This window comes from Physella acuta, unplaced genomic scaffold (assembly GCF_028476545.2).
Source record: "Physella acuta isolate Inbredline_101_S28 unplaced genomic scaffold, ASM2847654v3 ptg000438l, whole genome shotgun sequence".
Lineage (NCBI taxonomy): Eukaryota > Metazoa > Mollusca > Gastropoda > Physidae > Physella > Physella acuta.
The window spans coordinates 244,043-264,190 of NW_026731957.1; the positions used below are offsets into that span (position 1 = coordinate 244,043).

Sequence of the window (20,148 nt, forward strand, 5' to 3'; positions counted from 1 at the left end):
TGAATTTGACACCGCATAGGCTACGAGTAACAATATTTGCTTTTAAATCCCATGAGTTGTTCGCAGTCCCTAAGAGACGCTGATCTCCTACACCCAGGTCCATGTTCGACCCTCGGGGAGGAAATCAATCAGCCGTGACAAACAGATCACCGTCGTCATTTAGCTGTATGTCTGATAGCTGGTACTTAATTTTGTTAGCCCCCCCCCCCTCAAACCACTTGTTTTATTAATGACTTTAGTTATAGTTTAGTTAAATCTTAACGTTTAACCTAATTGCAAATTAGGCTGAAAATTATACATTCTTGCATACTCATCAGAGATTTGATGTATCTTGAAAGTTTGAATTAAATAGAGGTTAAAATTTGGTAAAAAACGTGACACAATCCACAAACAAAAATAAACAGAACATGTAATTCAATTAGAAGCTAATAAGAAAAAAAAAATTATTAAAATAATTAGCTTTTAAATTCACTAGAAATAAAATAAAACTTTTTCTTCATTCTTAATTTTAGTGTTGGAAGAGATCCCCTCCAACATGATTAATTATACATGTCAACTGGTTTTACGCCATTGAGGCCATTGACTCCGATTTCAGCCCACTTTTCTTTTTGGATTTGCTTCCACAGCCTTTGTCGAGCAAAGAACAAACTACTTTCACGAAATTCCCAATTAGATATGTTATCTCTGTATGAGGTAATGGAAGTCTGCTTAGACATTTTTTTTCCAGATTTCCAGGGCAAGGATTTTTATCTGAGTTGAGGGTCCATGTCTTGCATCTATACAGGAAGACAGGCATGACCAGTGACCACATGAGGTTTTTAGTTTGGGCTTATAGTAAGCTACCAGATAGAAGGAGAAAAAAAGTTAGATTATATCTAGTCCAGGGGAGATAACTCCCGATTTATTGATCTAAGTAAATCAATAAGTTTAAAGGCGGATAACTGCGATAATTTTTAATATTTCAAAATCATGACTAACTTCAAGAATATTAGATTTGAGATGTTTCATTTTACTCTACATATCACCCATGCAGTTTATAATATTATTTATTTCCTTTAATCCTACATGTATTTCAGCTCTAGTTAAAAGCCAATATCCTACCTCTTCACCCCATACACAACCGCACTCGAAAATACTTTCTATAATTTCAGGTTTTTTAAAAATATTTTTAGCTAAACCAAGACCTCTCCCTACTCTTCAAAGAACATTAAATCACCATTAAATTAAATTAAATATTTAAATTTTCATTCTCTGCACATTGAAGGCTGTATGTCTTCTTAAGTGATTTTTTGGCAGTTAATTTAAAAAATTTTTCTAGACTCAAGCAATAGAACTATTCCTATGAAATACTAAAAAGCTAATTAATTTTTAGACAAGGTAATCCCACAATGTACGTTATTTAAAACAATATAATGCAAGACAAAAAATTATTTTTTAAAAGCAAACTAATGAATATTTATTTCATAGAAAAATGTGTTTTTACAACATTCGGAAAAGCAATACTAAACAAGAATCCAAGAGTCACACCCAACCAAATGATGAAAAACACGAGAAAGGAAATCAGGTCAATATGTTTTCCGATTAACTTGTATTTATTTCCCTTGGGTTTTTGTGGATTCTGGTCCTTGGTTTCTTCATCTTCAGGTTCTTCAATTTGCAATTTAAAATCCTGAATTTTAGACAAGACATCTGTCAGTGATTGTTTCCCTTGTGGGTTTGTAACGGTTTCCACTCGGGTAGTGGCTTTTTTTAAGTTGGTCACTTTCTTCATAGCAGATTTGAAATTTGCCTTTGCTTTCAGATGCGCTACTTCTTTCTAGAATGACGGAAAGTATCAATTAGTAAAACAATGACAGTTTTTATTATATAACAATTATAAATAAGTAAATAAATAAATAAATAAATATATATATATATACATATATATATATATATATATATATATATATATATATATATATATATATATATATATATATATATAAGTTTCTAAACCTTACCTCTTTCAGGTTGTTTATAAAGACGATGATGATACTATCGATGACGGTCAACATAGAGATGATAAGTAAGATGAAGAGGTAGAGGGTAAGTCTGGGAGTAGTTGAGGAAGAGCTGGGCAACATGTTGCTGACGATACTCATGTAGACGGACAGTGCCAGTAGGACTGTGATGCCTGGAAGTATTGTGTTCAAGTGTTACATCAGAGCCTTCAATAACAGAGAACATAATATACGAGCTGACCCGCGCCGTAAGCATACGCCGCTATTTAGTTGTTTTATTTGCTACTTCTCAGTAATTCCTAATTTGTGAATTCGACACTACCCTTTCTTCCCCCTTTCTCCCCCTCTCTCCTCCCCCTGTTCACCACCCCCCTCCCTTCCCCCACCCCCCTTCCATGTAAGTGGCCGTCTGTGACGACAGTTTACAGACGACAATGAATAGACAGGGGAAAACTTGGTTTCAAATTGTTTAAAAGTTGTATGGTCCCCACGTAGAGAATTATTATAGATTTTTATTACCATCACTTTCAGAAAGTTGCACCCTGATCAATCTAAAAGTATTCAAAGTTAAATAATTTATAACGGCTTTCATCAATTGTAGAAGTTTTGAATACGCTTTTAAATATTGATAGAAACTTGAGAATTAAAATAATACAGTGATAAGTATCAGGAATTTATAACATATTAATGGCTTTCATTACATTATGAATTCTGATTACAATGAGTAGACGATTTTTCATTTTAAAAACATTCTCGCTACAAGCAGGCCATGACTGATCTGTTCAAACAACTAGACTAGACCATTAAATCCAAAAAATAAATAAAAAATCTCAACATTTTACCGTATCCAATTTTTTCCCCTGAGTTGACTGGTATAAAAAATACCAGAAGATTGAGAAATGACAGAAACACAACTGGGAGTATGATGTTTATTAGAAGAAAATTTGGTCTTCTCTTCATCAAAATCTTCATCTGTTGAATTGTAATTTACTGTTATAAATCAACTCAATCAACATGTTTCAATCAATTTTCTACATGTTTATACATACAGAAAATTATTTTAAGTCAATTTTAAGTTTATTTAGAATACACGCACTAATCTAAGGTAGGCCCTACATGATACTATTTTGATTTTCTAAACGTAAGAGTAGAAAGAAGATACACTTTCATGATAAAGATTTTATTACGGAAGCTAGTATGGACAGAAATCGAAACTCATACAATGACCGTGCTGTGTCTGACATATCTATTGTTTTCAGTGGCGTAGCCAGGATCGTCTCAAGGGGGAGGGGGGGTTCCAATTTTTACCCGGGGACAAACTTTCGTTTTGCACCCCCCCCACCTCAAACTTTCGATTTGCACCACCCCTCAAACTTTTGATTTGCACCCCCCCCCTCAAACTTTCGATTTGCACCCCCCCTCATACTTTTTCTATATACCGAGGGGTCTATGGGGGGGGGGGGGGGTTATGACCCCCCCCTAACCCCCCCCTGCCTACGCCACTGATTGTTTTCTTGTCTAACGTATTTAATCGTAGGTAATAATATTTTGATTTTCTAAGCTGTAACTGGGAAAATGTCTACGTTTTATGTTAACGGTCGTGCAACCGAAGCTAATAGGAACATAAATCAATACTTAGTTATTACTTAGACACCACATTGGCTTTGCTGTGTATAAAGTATCTATTCTTCTCTGTGTTGAACGAATCCATTATTATGACCCGGTTAGTTCGTGTAGCAACTGTGTAGCCAGAAGACCAGATTAGACAAGTCCAGCCTGAACACAAAGGGTGATTATCCGGTCTTTGATTTCGATCACGAGGCGCCACACAGGAAATCATGCGTTCAAACGTGTGGCAAAACAGTTTTTGACTAGTATAAAAACAAAACTTTTTGCCCTGTTTGATCCACGGTTCAGTGTGCGAGGGCTTAGTGTAAGAACCCGTGCGATTAAACGTGTAATTCAATCAATGTTTTAATTGGGGCCGACGAAAATAGCCCCATGGAACAATTGAAAGATCAGCGAGGTGGTAACATGAGGGAGTAGTTTGTTTTGACTTAGGTCACCAAATTTGATAAGGGTGTTAGGTGTCTCTAAAAACTAAACCGTCCAGGAGTATTATAATAATAATATAAGAAATCGAATCGACATTTATTTAAGCATTACAAATTTAAATTAACATATTTATATTGTTTAAGTTAGGAATTTGATCTTTTTTTTTATTGAATTATATGTTTAGACGAAAAGAAAGCTACATGTTGAGCTGTTTGTCTGTTATTTAAATCTTAAGTAAAATAAATCGCAGTATCGTCTCATTCAACATTATTTTTATATTAGGTAACCACCAACACGAGTAATTTATCAACACAATGACACACCTCGATGGAAGACATGTACAGAGATCCTGTGTTGAGAATGGACGTGTTCATGCTAGTGTCCAGTAGTTCCCACTCGTCGGTGGACATTGTTTTAAAACTCATCTCGTCAGAGGACAACGTCATGGCAACAAACTGTCAAGTTAAACCATTAACAATCATTTACAAACACACAGAATCTACAGGATAAAGACATTATTAACAGAATCTTGAACTCTTTTGGATGGTGTGGTCGAAAGTTAGAGTGTTCATCTGCTAACTGGAAGTCTGGACTTCGTATACTTGACCCTAGTCCAAACGTTGTCCCTAATTCAACACATCCACGTTGGATACTGAATCACATTATAAAAATTAAAGGCAGCTGCGCCTTGTGCTGTCCTCACAGTCTCATCATAAGCCGAGGTCACTTAAACAACTAAATTCTACTTTCCTGTAAGGTGGGAAAAGGCAATTTACATCTTGTACTTACCAACCACTTAAACATTGTTGATATTGTTTGAATCTAAGTTGTGGGTGGGGGGGGGTGTGTTAACTTGAAAAACAATGTCTCTCTCTTAACACAAGTTCTTATAACCGCCTGCTTACGGTGAATATTGTATCTAAATGTGTTTGACAGAATAGCTAACACAGCAGAGTAGGACAACCAGGATTAATACCACTGAAGCAAGAAATCGGTGTGTGTGTGTGGGGGGGGGGGGGGGTTGTTATCGATAAGCCATATGTTAAGGAAACCTTCAGATAGTATAGGGCTTGTAAGTATGTCACCAACTTCTTGGTTTCGTACTTGCCAGCTAGTATTTGTCAAACCATATTTTGTATTTAATCAGTAAAACATATAAATAGAAAAGTTACTTCTGCTATTGTAGAAGTTATTTAAAGTTGTAAACAATAATAATGATAAGACTGGTTTACAGAAGGCTAGTTTACAGAAAAATATAGCCAACGTAAAATTGTGATTTTTTTTAAAGGAGCGTAAGTTTGTTATTATTTATTCGAATCCGTTACAAGGTGTCCTAAACGAAATTTGAATATTAACAAAATATTATTAATTACCTAGGTCTACCCGTACTTAATTTGATTTTATTAATAGTAAAATGTTTATAATTGTAGCATTTAAGGTATTCTTGGTCAGAGGCGTAGCGACGGGGGGGGGGGGGTGCGGACTGCACCGGGTGACACCATTTAGGGGGATGACACCAAGGCAAAAAATAGCAAAATATATAGAGAAAAACTTGAGGGGGGGGGGAGTGCAAATCGAAAGTTTGAGGGGGGGGGGTTTGCAAATCGAAAACTTGAGGGGTGTGCAAATCGAAAGTTTGAGGGGGGGGGGGTGCAAATCGAAACTTTGAGGGGGGTGCTAATCGAAAATCCGTCCCCGGGAAGGGTCGCTACGCCTCTGGGGGTGACACCATTAAGTGCCGCACCGGGTGACACCCGACCTCGCTACGCCACTGCTCTTGGTATTTTAAAATCTTGAAGCGATGTCTAGAAACAAATAGCCGCCATGTTCACAAAAAATAATTTAATTCTAAATGTATATCTCTCCCTGGCTAATGAGACTTTAATTTTAAGTGAGAGCGAACGAGACTTACAAGCCCTATTACCAGACAAAGTATATAATGGAATCCATAAGGATAAGATAAAAGTGGGGAGACCCAAAAATATGTGGCTTAGAGAAAATAATAACGATACGACACTTATTGGAATGAGCTGGATAGAAATTAAAAAAAAAATATCAACGGAAAGAAACTCAAGGAAGACTGTTTTAAAATGGCCTACGCTCCAACGTGAGTTGAAAAATGGAAAAGTAATTTTATAGTGGGTAAGACAATAAAGTTTAGGGTTGGATGGCGGGGGAGAGGGGGATTGTTTTTACATTGTCATATAAATATTGATCACTGACACCAGTTTAGTTGTACAAACAAATAATAATTCTCAAAAAAACAATGTCTAAACAGCCGACTAAAGGCAAATAAGTGCTAAACATTTCATCTTACTTGCATGGTGCAGGTCTGGTGGTCGAATGGGTAGTCGGTTAGGTCCAATTCACAATAGGTTTCAAACAGAGACCCGGGTATCCAGTAGATCCAACCATCGCTTGACACAAACACGGGACTGGAATATTCGGACATGGGTCAATTGTAATTACTAGCATGGGACCAAATATTCGGACATGGGCCATTTTGTGGTTACTAGCATGGGACGATATATTCGGACATGCGTCATTTTGTGGTTACTAGCATGAGACGATATATTCGGACAAGGATCATTTTGTAATTACTAGCATGGGACCAAATATTCGGACATGGGCCATTTTGTGGTTACTAGCATGGGACGATATATTCGGACATGCGTCATTTTGTGGTTACTAGCATGGGACGATATATTCGGACACTGGTCATTTTGTGGTTACTAGCATGGGGCGATATATTCGGACATGGGTCATTTGTGGTTACTAGCATGGGACGATATATTCGGACACGGGTCATTTTGTGGTTACTAGCATGGGACGATATATTCGAACACGGGTCATTTTGTGGTTACTAGCATGGTACCAAATATTCGGACATGGGTCATTTTGTGGTTACTAACATGGGACGAAATATTCATACCTGGGTCATTTTCTACATGGTGCATTGTATTTTAAGTGTTTATTTTAAAAATTCACTGCGCTACATTTATATGGCAATAAAAGTAGCAATAGTGTTTTATTTAGTAAACTATAGTCATTCCTACTCAACTTTATTTGGCTACCTCTTCTTAATAAACACGTAATGGTTTGCAAGCTTAACAGTTCTACAGTAGATACATACACTTTGCTAAGATCTTTGTCATAGTAAATTGTATTTTATACCTCTTTAAAAACACAGAAAAAGCGACAAAACTTGTTTACTAAATATTTTTTGTTAGACTCTTTTTAAACTGCAGTCTCACTATGATGCACTCATTCACCTTAAATCTCACTTTCTACCATGCACTAACAAACAGTAACACTACCAAGCACATATGATCCACCTACAATCTTTATAGAAATCAACTTATTTTAGTTTTTAAATTTGCAGATTAAATTGAGAGTTTTTCGTGAATTTTATTATGAAATTTCTAAACAAAACAAACAAATAAAAAGAAACAATGAAAGCTAGTTCACTATTACTTTGTAACACTTGTTCCCAACTGCACTATCATAACAACCACCTACCCACCTGAAGTCATCCTTGAAGGGATCTCTGTCCTTTAAAGTATTCATCACGACAACACGAGGTCTCCAGATGTCCTCAGGAAATGGATGAATGACCTTCTGACCACCGTATCGGCTGGAATTCCAGACAAGGATCTGAACACAAAATTCATTGACAGTGTATGAAGCATAAAGCACAATGTATAGACGCAAGACTTTATCATGAAATATTTTTACATGAGCTAAACTCACATATATAATACGAAAAGAGTGACCATTCACAGTACAATGTAGTGTATACATAATTCTATAATAATAGTTTCGCTGTCTGTCTATCTATCTATCTATCTGACAAGAACGCTGTAGAGAAAACACAAGCAAAATAAAAACATGCATAGTAATTCGAAAAACGAAGTATGACGTCGACACATTTAGCACAGAGTAGAAAATAATCTCAAGCCGGATAGTGCACACAGTAATATGACGTCATTGATTATCGAGTAAACATTGAATAACAAGGAAATTTTGTCTAATCTAAGTGGTTTGCGTGAAGAGTTTCTTTCATACAATTCTTCGGGTAGGGGCGAAGCCCCACCCCCGCGTAAGAACGTCTGAGCCCCTCCCCCCCTCCCTAACTCAAAAGAAATTTCTTCATCGATACTCTATAATAAAATTACCGCCTAATTAATGCGTCTAATCTAAAAAGTGGTTTTCTTGCAATTTCTTTAATGCAATTCTTCGGGTGGTGGCTAAGCGCGACACCAGTGTTTCTTTCAGACTTTTTCCTCCCCGGAGAGGGATGGGGGTACTTGAAATTTTCGGGGGCGGGGGTAAAATTTTCGGGGAGGGGGCGGACACTGGAAAAAGTATATAATTATATTTCGTTGAATGGGACGGTAGACATGTTTTTTTAGTGGGGGGGGGGGGGGGGGGGTGGGGGGTGGTGTGTGTGTGTGTGTGTGGGGGGGGTGGTGTGTGTGTGGGTGTGGGGGATGTGTGTGTGTGGGGGGGGGGGGGGTGGGGTGGGGTGGTTTTAGTTTAGACTTTTTCCTCCCCGGAGAGGGGTGGGGGTACTTGAAATTTTCGGGGCGGGGGTAGAATTTTCGGGGTGGGGGCGGACACTGGAAAAAGTATATAATTATATTTCGTTGAATGGGATGGTAGACATGTTTTTTAGGGGGGTGGGGGTGGGTTGGTTTTAGTTTAGAGAAAAGAGACAGCACTATCAACCTAGCGCCCGGTGTATCCTTCCTCAACGGGCCATTTTTCTCGTAGTAATATAAAATGTATTTTATTAGCCTGTGAAATATATAAGGTAAAATTCAACTGAAGGAAGAGAACAAGCCAAAATAGCTCTAGAGCAGCTGAATTTAATAATGGTTTATATATGATTAGGTTAGGTTATCCTGTTGTCCTTCCCGAGACATAGGCTTCTGACAAGAGCTTTCCATGCATCTCTGTCTGGGCTAGACTCTCCAACTGTCCCCAGGCCCATCCAATATAATATTCTTAATGAATTTGCTTTCACTATATACTCCATGGGAGATCCATTTTTTCAAGGTTCGAATAGTCTTCTTTTCTGTAGCAAGTTCATTTTTTTTTTGTGTGTTTATTTATTTATTTGTTTGTCTTTCCAATCCAATCTTGCGATCGAAATTTCTGGCACTTCCCAGTTAGCTAGCGCGCTGAAATTTTCAGGGAAGCTTTCTTTTGGATGACCATTGAATATTCAATTGTTATTATTACTAAATTGATCAATGGAAACATTTTATTGAGCATTTTAGACCGCTATATAATCTATATATATAATTCTCCTCTGCTAGCCATTACAAAAAAAAAACCAGCGACGCGTACCTCGCGCGCAGTGAAGCGAACGATCACATGTCGCCACAGGCTTAGGGGCAGAGAATTTAGCTTGAACCGAGTTTAAAGTTACAGGAGGTAGGACAGTTTGGGGGAGACGATATGGTCGAGTGGTTGGGCACACGATTGCTATCCCACTCGACACGGGTTCAAATCTATGTGTTCTAGTCAGTAACGTATTCAAACAACGTGTTTTTTACGAGTTGTCTTTTTACGAGTTGTCTTTTTACGAGTTGTCTTTTTACGAGTTGTCTTCGTTTACCCAAAAAAAGTGAAAAGATAAAATCGATAGCAAGATTTTAATGCAAACAAACAGACAAAGACTAAAAAGTAGAAAATAATAATCATTAAAAAAGTTTTTAAAAACCCACGTTTTCTGATTGAACTAAAAAGTAGAAAATAAATGCTATAGGCCCTACATCACAATAATGCAAGCGATCACTCTACTATAAGCGAGCAAAAACGTGGGGCGCCGTGATTTTCTTACAGTTTCTAATACTGTTGACTCTCTACAAGCTCCCTAATAAAAGTCAATAGTATTATCTAATCAATAGTAATATAACTTTTACTTCGGCGCCCCACGTTTTTGATCGCTTATAGTAGAGTGATCGCTTGCATTATTGTGATGTAGGGCCTATAGCATTTATTTTGTACTTTTTAGTTCAATCAGAAAACGTGGGTTTTTAAAAACTTTTTTAATGATTATTATTACGATGTAAGGTTGCTAGTCCCGACCCCATCCTGGTTGACCAGGGTGCTATCTTTCGTCTGACCCCTGCTCAGCTTATGTAAACCTTATAGCTGTCATGCCACGTACAGGTTCTAGCACAAGACACCAGTTAGAAATAGAAACGTAGGTTTAGTTTCTTATTTTTAGTGCAATTTAAAGCCTTTTATTATAACGCATAATTCAATAATTAATTCAATGATTGTTCTGCTTTTTTAAAATTCATAATTTGGATTTGTACAGATATAACATTACTAGATAAATGATCAGTTGATGGAGAAATACAACGGGCGCTAGGTTGATAGTGTTGTCTTGTTTTCTAAACAGAAACCAAAACCAAAATCCTAACATCAACTTCAAATTTAACAAGAAAAGAAAAAAAGTCATTGTAAACAGATTTTTAAAAATCCAGAATCGGAAATTTAACCGGATTTAACCTACACGTAGTAACTGCACATTCATACTAAGCTCCAACTTGACAAAAGTCGCATTCAGAGCTTCTTTCGGGCAACTTTTTGGTCGGCGGGAAGAAAGACTACCGTACCCCTGTAAGGAATTAGAATTGATGTAGAAAATATTCTTTTATCCGTGTCCGCCCCCCCCCTTCCTCGGAAAATTTCTGCAGAACGTTAACGACAGTCAAAACAACATAACTATTATTATAGCTGTCACAAATTGCAATACAAACATAATAAGAAAATATTCATTATTTTCAGACCTACTTTTCTTTAATGATATCAAACACGACTAAAACGAATTAATATATAGCATATAGACTTCCTGTCACTACTACTCACTCAATCACAATGTATTTGTATTATCTGCTTCATACTTACATAGTTAATAAAGTTAAAAACTAAAAATAATACCTCATCTCTCCAATAGAAAGCAAGAAAACCATTGCAGGTAAAACTCTGCTGAATGTCATCGAGTTCCACTATAGACACGAGTTCGAACCCCACTTGAACTTCCAGAACAGCTGACTGGTTCAGTATGGGTCTCACTTTAGGATTATAATTCGAGCTGCTCAATTTTTCATTAAATAAATCCAGATTTGCCGAATACTCCTGTCCTAGAGTTCTACAAATTTGCAGGAGAAATATCAACACAGAAACAAGAGTGTTCAACTTTTGTGTAGTAAACATCACGACTATTTACACTGTTCGGATCTATACTCGCCACTATTGCCAGTACTCTATCTAACTGTAGTTGTTATCGTTGAGCCTCAGTGGTTACCTGAATCTATAGGTGTCAGTGTACGCGAGTCTATGGGTGGTCATTCATGTGTGTCGCTGACTCGGCCGACACAGAGTAAATAGTCGCCGGGTAAAAATAGAGTACACACTGATTGCATAATCAGGCTTTTATTCTAGACTTTACTGACTTAATCTTAACTAAATATAACTGGGTGTGAACGTTTATATGTGTTTCATAACTCATAACAAAATATACCTGTATTTGATGTTTGGTGGATTAAAAAAAAATTAATAGCAAAAGTTTGACTCAATTTAAATGCACCGAAATTGATAAAATAAATTAATCTAACTTTATTCTATTAGGGAATTTGCCAATAATACGATTTTTTTACATATTTAGCGCCCAAAGCTTTTACCAAATAAATCAGGTTTGTTTTATTTTCCTATTTTCAGTACAGTTAAAAGCTATAATTTTAAGGGTTCAATATTTTAATATTTTTTTTAAATTTTTAGTAATTTGTTCTAGATTAAATTTACATCACACCGGCTACGACTACAAATATTTACTTTAAAACCTCATCAGTAGCTTGCAATCCCTAAACGAAAGTTATCTTTTTCTTTTTAGTTTACTTTCGACTCTTGAGCAAGTAATGATCGCTAGTATTTAATCTTGTTATCCCCCTTTTATTATTGAATTAAATAGTTTTTAAATTAATTTAAAGACTAGCCTAACTACATTAGAAGGGAATCATCTTAAGTATCTTTTATCATTGCCTTGAAGTTAACTTTCTGAATTCCCCTTTTAAAGGGGTCGGGTCCAGAATAAAGCTACTTCTACTTCACCTGCCCCAGATCCGAAAAGGAACTTTACTATACAATTGTGTTAATTTATCTTCTTTACAATGCCGCACATTCTTTAACACTAACAGACTATAATTACAGATTATTTCTACAATTTATTGAATTGATTTAAAATCTTAACCACATCATGATACACATGTACTTTTACATGGAGACGCATATTTAACTTTGAGTCAACGGTAGGTGAATCCAACGAATACAAGTAATGGGACTATTTGCATTAGGTAGGCTTATGTAAATATGCCGGAATCAGTGGCGTAGCGAGGTCGGGTGTCACCCGGTGCGGCACTTAATGGTGTCACCCCCCAGCGGCGTTGCGACCCTTCCCGGGGACAAACTTTCAAGTTTTCGATTTGCACCCCCCACCCTCAAACTTTCGATTTGCATACCCCCCCCCCCCCCTCAAGTTTTTCTATATATATTTTGCTATTTTTTGCCTTGGTGTCACCCCCTAAATGGTGTCACCCGTTGTGGTCCGCACCCCCGCCCCCCCCCCCCCTCGCTACGCCCCTGGCCGGAATGTTCGTACTATTTGGTAAAACGTTCTACTGAGATTGAGAAAAAAGTAGGTAAATACTTGAAGTGGATTACATCGAATGAACAAGCGTATAATAGTGCCGTTGAACGAAATTTAAGAGTGATTAAAATTGCATCAAGAATATTTTATTTGAACTTCGTCAATGGCAACGAGAGGCTGGTTTCATTGAGGTAGATACAAGAACTCTATGTTAGACCTATGCAAACAACAGGACTGTTAATTTAACCACGTTGACTGTTTCTAGCGATACATAACTAACAGGTAGGAGAAGAGATCCTTATCCCATTTAGCTGCCCAATGGACACCTGTTAAAACTTCAATAGTGAAACAAGTTATCAGGATTAAGCCCATTTATCTAGGCGTGGTCAGCTACAGCTGTAAATCCATACCCTCAACCAACATTCACCATCACACATCCCCCACTAGTCCACACGCACATACATACACACACACAATTAATTAGAATTTTTATGATGTATCAATAAAAATATTTAATGAATGAAAGTAGGCCCCCATACATGTAATAAAAAGTATTGCTATTGTTAATCTGTATCAGTTTTCACAACCCGATAATAAAACATAAAGAAAACCAAACTGACTTTATACATTACATTTAAATACATAAAGAAAAAGAAAAAAAAAATACTTTCGCCGTAGAAGTCCATACAGCTTATCAAGTGGAGTTATTTTTCTTCACTACGGCACATGAAGGGATCAGCTGTTCAGCACTGGATCCGAGAACTTTCTGGTTATCCATCAGGCTCTCTATCATCCAACCACGCCGTCAATATTATAGTTTGTATACACATTTAAAACATGTTTTTACACTATATAGACATGTCAATAAACATAGGCAGTTAGTTATATTTTAGAAACATGTGTTATATCATGACATCGATGTATCTACTGTGGCAAAAGTCAGTGTTATCACGACGAGACTTGAATTTTAAACATTGTCTAAGAGTAAAGTAATAACGTGTATTTAATTACTGTAAGGCTTCTGTGATTTGATTTGGTAAATGGTTACATAAATATTGTGTTAACATTTTTTTGTAAACCGCTCTTTACAAAAGTAAAGATGGCTGTATAATGTTACTGAAACAATGGCATACAGGGCCAATTATATTTCCCATCCCAAAAGCTACTCCAATTAAATACTAAACCGCTAATTAATAGGGAGACTGAGATTATTTTCCAAATCAACAACAATTCCGTCAATGACAATAGAACTATTTTTTGAGGGAGTCGTCAGAAATTAATTAAATTAACCAGAATAATAGATTGGGATCTTGGGTTTCTGCATGACACAGAAATCCTAATTTTCTTTTCTAAGGAATCCTACAATTATTAAAAAAAAATATTGAAAACGCCAAATCACTTAACAGTAGACAAATGAAAAAACAACTATGCTTATAATAGTAAAGTAGCGCATAATTTATTTAGAGGAGTAAATTTTCAGTAATATTCATATGTTAACCACATTGAGTTATTTTGAATACAACAACCTAAAAGGCGATACTAAACAAGAATCCAAGAGTCACACCTAACCAAATGATGAAAAACACGAGAAAGGAAATCAGGTCAATATGTTTTCCGATTAACTTGTATTTATTTCCCTTTGGTTTTTGTGAGTTATCGTCCTTGGTTTCTGTTTCTTGTAGTTCTTCATGCTGCAATTTGAGATCATCAAGCTTAGACAAGACATCAGTTAGTGATTGTTTCCCTTGAGTTTTAGAAACGTTGTTTACAAGGCTGTCCATACGGGTAGTGGCAGTTTTTAAGTTGGTGACTTTCTTCAAAGCAGATTTGAAATTTGCCTTTGCTTTCAGATGCGCTACTTCCTTCTAGAGAAATTCAAAATATCAATAGATTAAATAAAGGCTGTTTTATTATTCCTTATATTTATAAATTTATAAATGTATATATATATATATATATATATATATATATATATATATATATATATATATATATGGCCTATATATATATATATATATATATATATATATATATCAAGACGAAACCTTACCTCTTCTAGGTTGTGTATAAAGACGATGACGATACTAACGATGACTGTCAACATTGATATGATGAGGAGGATGAAGAGGTAGAGGGTGAGTCTGGGAGTATATAAAGAGGAACTGGGCAACATGTTGCTGACGATACTCATGTAGACGGACAGTGCCAGTAGGACTGTGATGCCTGTAAGTATTGTGGTAACACACTATAGCACTTACTTTTAAGAGATTAAGATTATTTAATTAAATTTAAGGCCTACAAACAAAAATACAAATAGTAATAAAATGATTTAAAATTTAAGTTGATATCTACATTATTTGGAGATTTGATATCTACATTATTTGGAGATTGTGGCTCTAACTTCTAGAGATTTAAATTTTGATGGAAATGTATAGGCCATAACTAAATAAAAGACTGACGTCTTACTGATAAAACTTAACAGAAAGACTGTTAATTTTAGTAGCATTTGTAAACTTTTACCGTATCCGACTTTCTCCCCTGAGTCTACGGGTATAACAAACACCAAAAGGTTGAGAAATGAAAGAAACACAACAGGGAGTATGATGTTTAGGAGTAGAAAGTTTGGTCTTCTCTTCATCATGAACTTCATCTGGTGAACAATAAATGCTTGTTGTGAATATAATGTATTGCACTTTACAATGCTTGTTATATTTTGTAGAAGTTTATAAATAAAGATTTTCTTAAATATTAAATTATAATTTATTTCAATTGCATTATATTAATTTTACTTACAGTAAAGGAGTTTTAAAAAAATTCTTACAAAATGAATCGTAATTTATTATATTTACGATTTTGTAACATTTATGGAATCGAAGTAGTGTAGTAATATACTTGGACAACACAGTAACTAAGCTGTGACAAGTGAATCTTATATTTTGATTCGACCATTAACTGTAACTTTCTGTTCAGATATGCATAACGATATGATTATTCTTGACAAAGCAAATTTTGTGATCGATCTGATTTATATGTGAGCGGCTGGAGTGTATATCTGTTATTATAATTATTTGTAACTAAAAAGGTGAATGTCACTTTTTGTGTTCCTTTTAGGATTGTTGTGGTTTTTAGTTAAGTAGTCCGCTATTATGGCGCTGATATGATTTTTTATTTTAGAATGATTGATAGCCTGGTTATTGTGTCTTGCTTATATTTTGATGTTATTATTTATGCAAACTTTGTTTTGGAGTGTGGCTCCACTTTGCTTTATATCCTGAATGTTACTTATTATTGTATTAGGGACTATTTTCTTGTGCGTAGTATTGGTTTCTTTGTTCGTAGTATTGGTTTCTTTGTTCGTGAATGTGGTGTGTCGACAGGGAGGGACATTCGACTGGAATGTCGAGGCCTGTGTGTTGAAGAGTTTCTGTGTCACGTTTATGTGGTGTATGGTAACGTAGGGTTATTTTTATAGTGTTTTATTATGTTTTCCATATTTTTGTTTGCTTATTTTGTATACAAAGTGACTATATACTAGATCTATTTAGTCTTGACTTTGAGAAGTTTCAATGTTTGTTTTATCCAGACCACGTGGTAGCACGATGGCCTGGGTTAAGTCATGGATTATTGTAGATTTTACTTTCTTTTATGAGAGCCTCTTCTTTAGGCTGACAATTGTGTCAGCTTACTGCCTTGTGTATAACTTTTAATTGATTTGTCTATTTTTCCTCTTTCTAGGACGGTGGTCCGAGATTGGGTGTTTTGTTTCGTTGAGTTCTGTTTGTTTTGTATGTCTTGAGCGTTTTATTTTGTCTAGATCTAGATCTAGATCCTAGTTTTTTTATAATAACTTTTGGTTCCATATTTTGCTAAATAAATTTTATATTATCTGTTAAAGCTTTTGTCTTATTTTAGTATTTTATTTAGACTAAGGTTAGGTTATTAACCAGTCTGGGTTTATCCGGGCTTGCACTGACCGGACAGTAGTTAAGCCTAGAAGGGTAGATATTAGGTATCCCCCCCCCTAGCAGGGCTTACATATAGTTTAGCCCTTGAAGGCTCGTATAAGAAATCGTGATCTTAAAATTAGTTAACTTTAACCTTAGCATTCACGCAATTTATTACTTCATTACATTTGGAAAGATGGGGTCAAACCACCTGTGGTCAAACGTTGCGTTGACGACAAGTAAAAATTTAGAGTTCCCTTTTCGAACCTGACGGTCCATGCGGCAAGTAAAGTAGAGTTCACGTGTTTCTGTGACCTCTGCATACGAATGGATAGTGTGGTCAGCACTATGCCCAGCCGCTTTTACTTTGCCTAACGTGAGTTCTGTACACATCAGAGCTGGGTGGACTTAGAGACGTCCCTCACTTAAACCTGCATTTCAACTTGAAATTTTCTGGTTATCAGTTTAGCGCTCTACCGCTTGGCCACGCTTTGACCAAAATAAGTTACAAATGAACAAATTATAATGTCGACCATGTCACACACCTCTATTGAAGCCATATTAATAGTTCCCGTGTAGAGAATTGACGTGTTAATGGCTGTGTCCACCAGATCCCACTCGCCATTCTTGGTGAAGAAGGTCAAGCCAATGTTGTTGGACAATGTGTAAAATCTCATCTCGTCAGAGGACAGTGTCATGGCGACGAACTGTAAGGTGAAACCAACAACCATCATGTAGAAAAAAACTGAACCATTCACATTTAAATCTCAAGTAAATCGTAACTTATTCGAACTTGCTCTAATCTTAATATCTATGTTAAGTTTGGGAGAGAGTATGGTGAAAAGCGTAAGGAGGATACTGGTAGTTACATTTTCATATAATTAGGTATCACTTATTTAAATGAATAGGACAACATGACCCTAGCGGTAGAGTGCTATACCACTAACCATAAAGCCTCGAGTTCGAATCGGGGTCCAGTTAGTAGAATGTCCCTGAGTACACCCAACTCTGAAGGGTACTCATGTTAGGAAAAGTAAAGGCCATTGGGCAAAGTGATGACCACACTATTCTTTCACACACCGAGGTCAAGAAACATCTGAACTCTAATTCACATGTCGGATGGATTGCCATTTTTAAAGATTAATCTTTACTAATTTATAATTAAATGTAAAATAAAGTTTCAAACCTGACGGTCTATGGGGCAAGTGAAGTAGAGTTCACTTGCTTCTGTGACCTCGGCATTTGAAGAGATAGTGTGGTCAGCATTATGCCCAGCCGCCTTTCCCTAACGTGAGTTAGGTACCTATCAGAGTTGGGTGGACTCAGGGACGGTCTATTGACTTGAACCCGGATTCGAACTCGAGACTTACGGGTTTGAAGTCCAGCTCTCTACCGCTTGACAACTCCGTCCCATAATTAAATGTAGTTGTACACAAATTTAAAACTTTCCAAAATCATTTACCAGTAGCGAGATCAAAGCTACTAATGCAAAAATATTTCCATCTTACTTGTATGGTGCAAGTCTGGTGGTCAAATGGGTAGTCGGTTAGGTCCAGCTCACAAGAAGTGGGGAACAGCGAGCCAGGTATCCACGAAGCCCAACCTTCGTTCGTCACGAACACAGGGCTGAAATATTTGGATATGGGTCATTTTGTGGTTACTATCACAAATTATTCCGGTATATAACTAAGGTCTCACTTTCCCTTGAGTGCTGAGATAAGGTCTCACTGCCATCCACCCACTCACCTGTAATCATCCTTGAAGGGATCTCTGTCCTTTAAAGTATTCATCACAACAACGCGAGGTCTCCAGATGTCCTCTGGGACCGGATGTATAAATTTTTGACCACCGTACTGGCTGGAGTTCCAGACCAAGAGCTGAACACAAAAATCATTAGTTTCCAGAAAATGCGCAAACGCAAATCTGCGCAACGGAAAACTGCACACAAATTAAACATACTAATTCATTTTAATTTTGTCGTATTTCATTGAAAATGTTTAAATATGCTACAATGTACATGTGATCATTTTTTGCTAATGCCTATAAATGATAGTTAGAAAAGCAAAATGCCCTAGCGCACATTTTTGTGTGCAGTTTTCCTTTATCCATATCATATAAAACCTAAAACACTATCTATTAGTGTAAATAAATAAGAAAAAAAATGAACACGTAAAAGCTGTTGTTGCTACCCAGAAACCTGTAGTGTATCTAAGCACAAAACCTTGTCAATATAAGAGTAATTGTTCTGTGTACTACACGTTGTAGGAATAAAGATGGTTTTCATAAGCTAATCGTTAAGCTGTGAGATGATAATTATTGTTGAGAATTCTAGAGTGTTTGTCTCTTATTCTAGTTTAAATAAATGTAGTGTAATTATATAATATTAATTTAGTGCAATTTGAGATTGGTAATTATAACAGATTTATCTTTTTCCTCTTTATTTTAGTATTTGGTTTTTATGATGATACAATAGAAAGTCCTACTTCAATAATATTTAAAAACAAATAATATCCGTTATTTCCAAGCTGACAAAATCTTACTGGTTTATATTTGACTAAATGGCACAAATGGTATCTGCTTCTAATTAATATCGATAGCTAATGCGAAAAAAAATACCTCATCTTTCCAGAGGAAAGCAAGAAATCCGTTGCAGGTAAAACTCTGCTGGATGTCATCAAGCTCCACTATAGACACGAGTTCGAACCCCACTTGAACTTCTAGAATAGCTGTCTGGTTCAGTATGGGTCTCACTTTAGGATTATAATTCGAGCTACTCAATTTTTCATTAAATAAACCCAGAGTTGCCGAATAATCCTGTCCTAGAGTTCTACACATTTGCAGGAGAAATATCAACACAGTAACGAGAGTGTTCAACTTTTGTGTAGTAAACATCACGACTATTTACACTGCTTAGCCGTAATAGCGAGTGCAAAATCTTACTACACTCGAAAGCTTTCTGCATCAGTGGTTGTTACCAAATCTATGCGTTTTATTGGTGTACACACATCCGTACCTGTTCATTCATGCGTGTCGGAAGTGGGGGAAACACAGAGTAAACAGAAGGTGACAGGAAAAAATGCTGCGTAAAATGTAGAGTGCACAGCGGTTACATCTTCATGGGGTTATTCAAGGCATTCCTGGGTTAATCTTAAGCAAATATTACTGTGTGTGTGCTTGAGTGGGTGTGCTTAGTGCTTCACTAAACTGTACTTGTGCGAAAGCTTTAATTTCTTGTAATGAAAACTGAAGTTACATTTAGGTCTGATTCTATGACTTACGGGCTCTCGCATAATAACACGATGACGATGTGAACCCAATCCCAGACTTTTAAACACTATCTTTGACAACAGCCACATTTGAGGTTTATTATAATCTGAAACAGCATCAGGGGTAATCAATCAAACACCATCGTCTGAGATTATGAAGAAATTATTTGGTCAGTATCTTCCCACCTTAACGTATTATTCTTGACACACCCAGTAACTCA

The 20,148-nt window shown here is 36.3% G+C and overlaps 1 protein-coding gene across 1 annotated transcript; it reads right to left on the reverse strand.

Moving 5' to 3' along the window:
* Positions 1-418: 418 nt before the first annotated feature.
* On the reverse strand, positions 419-19,496 carry LOC131942996 (neuronal acetylcholine receptor subunit beta-3-like). The gene is made up of 8 exons (XM_059303003.1): positions 19,278-19,496; positions 18,408-18,538; positions 18,170-18,287; positions 17,207-17,368; positions 15,238-15,367; positions 14,768-14,940; positions 1,587-1,816; positions 419-425 (listed from the first exon to the last, which is right to left on the reverse strand). Exons 1-8 carry the CDS (start codon positions 19,494-19,496, stop codon positions 419-421), a joined length of 1,170 nt encoding a protein of 389 aa, XP_059158986.1.
* Between the last annotated feature and the right edge of the window lie 652 nt (positions 19,497-20,148).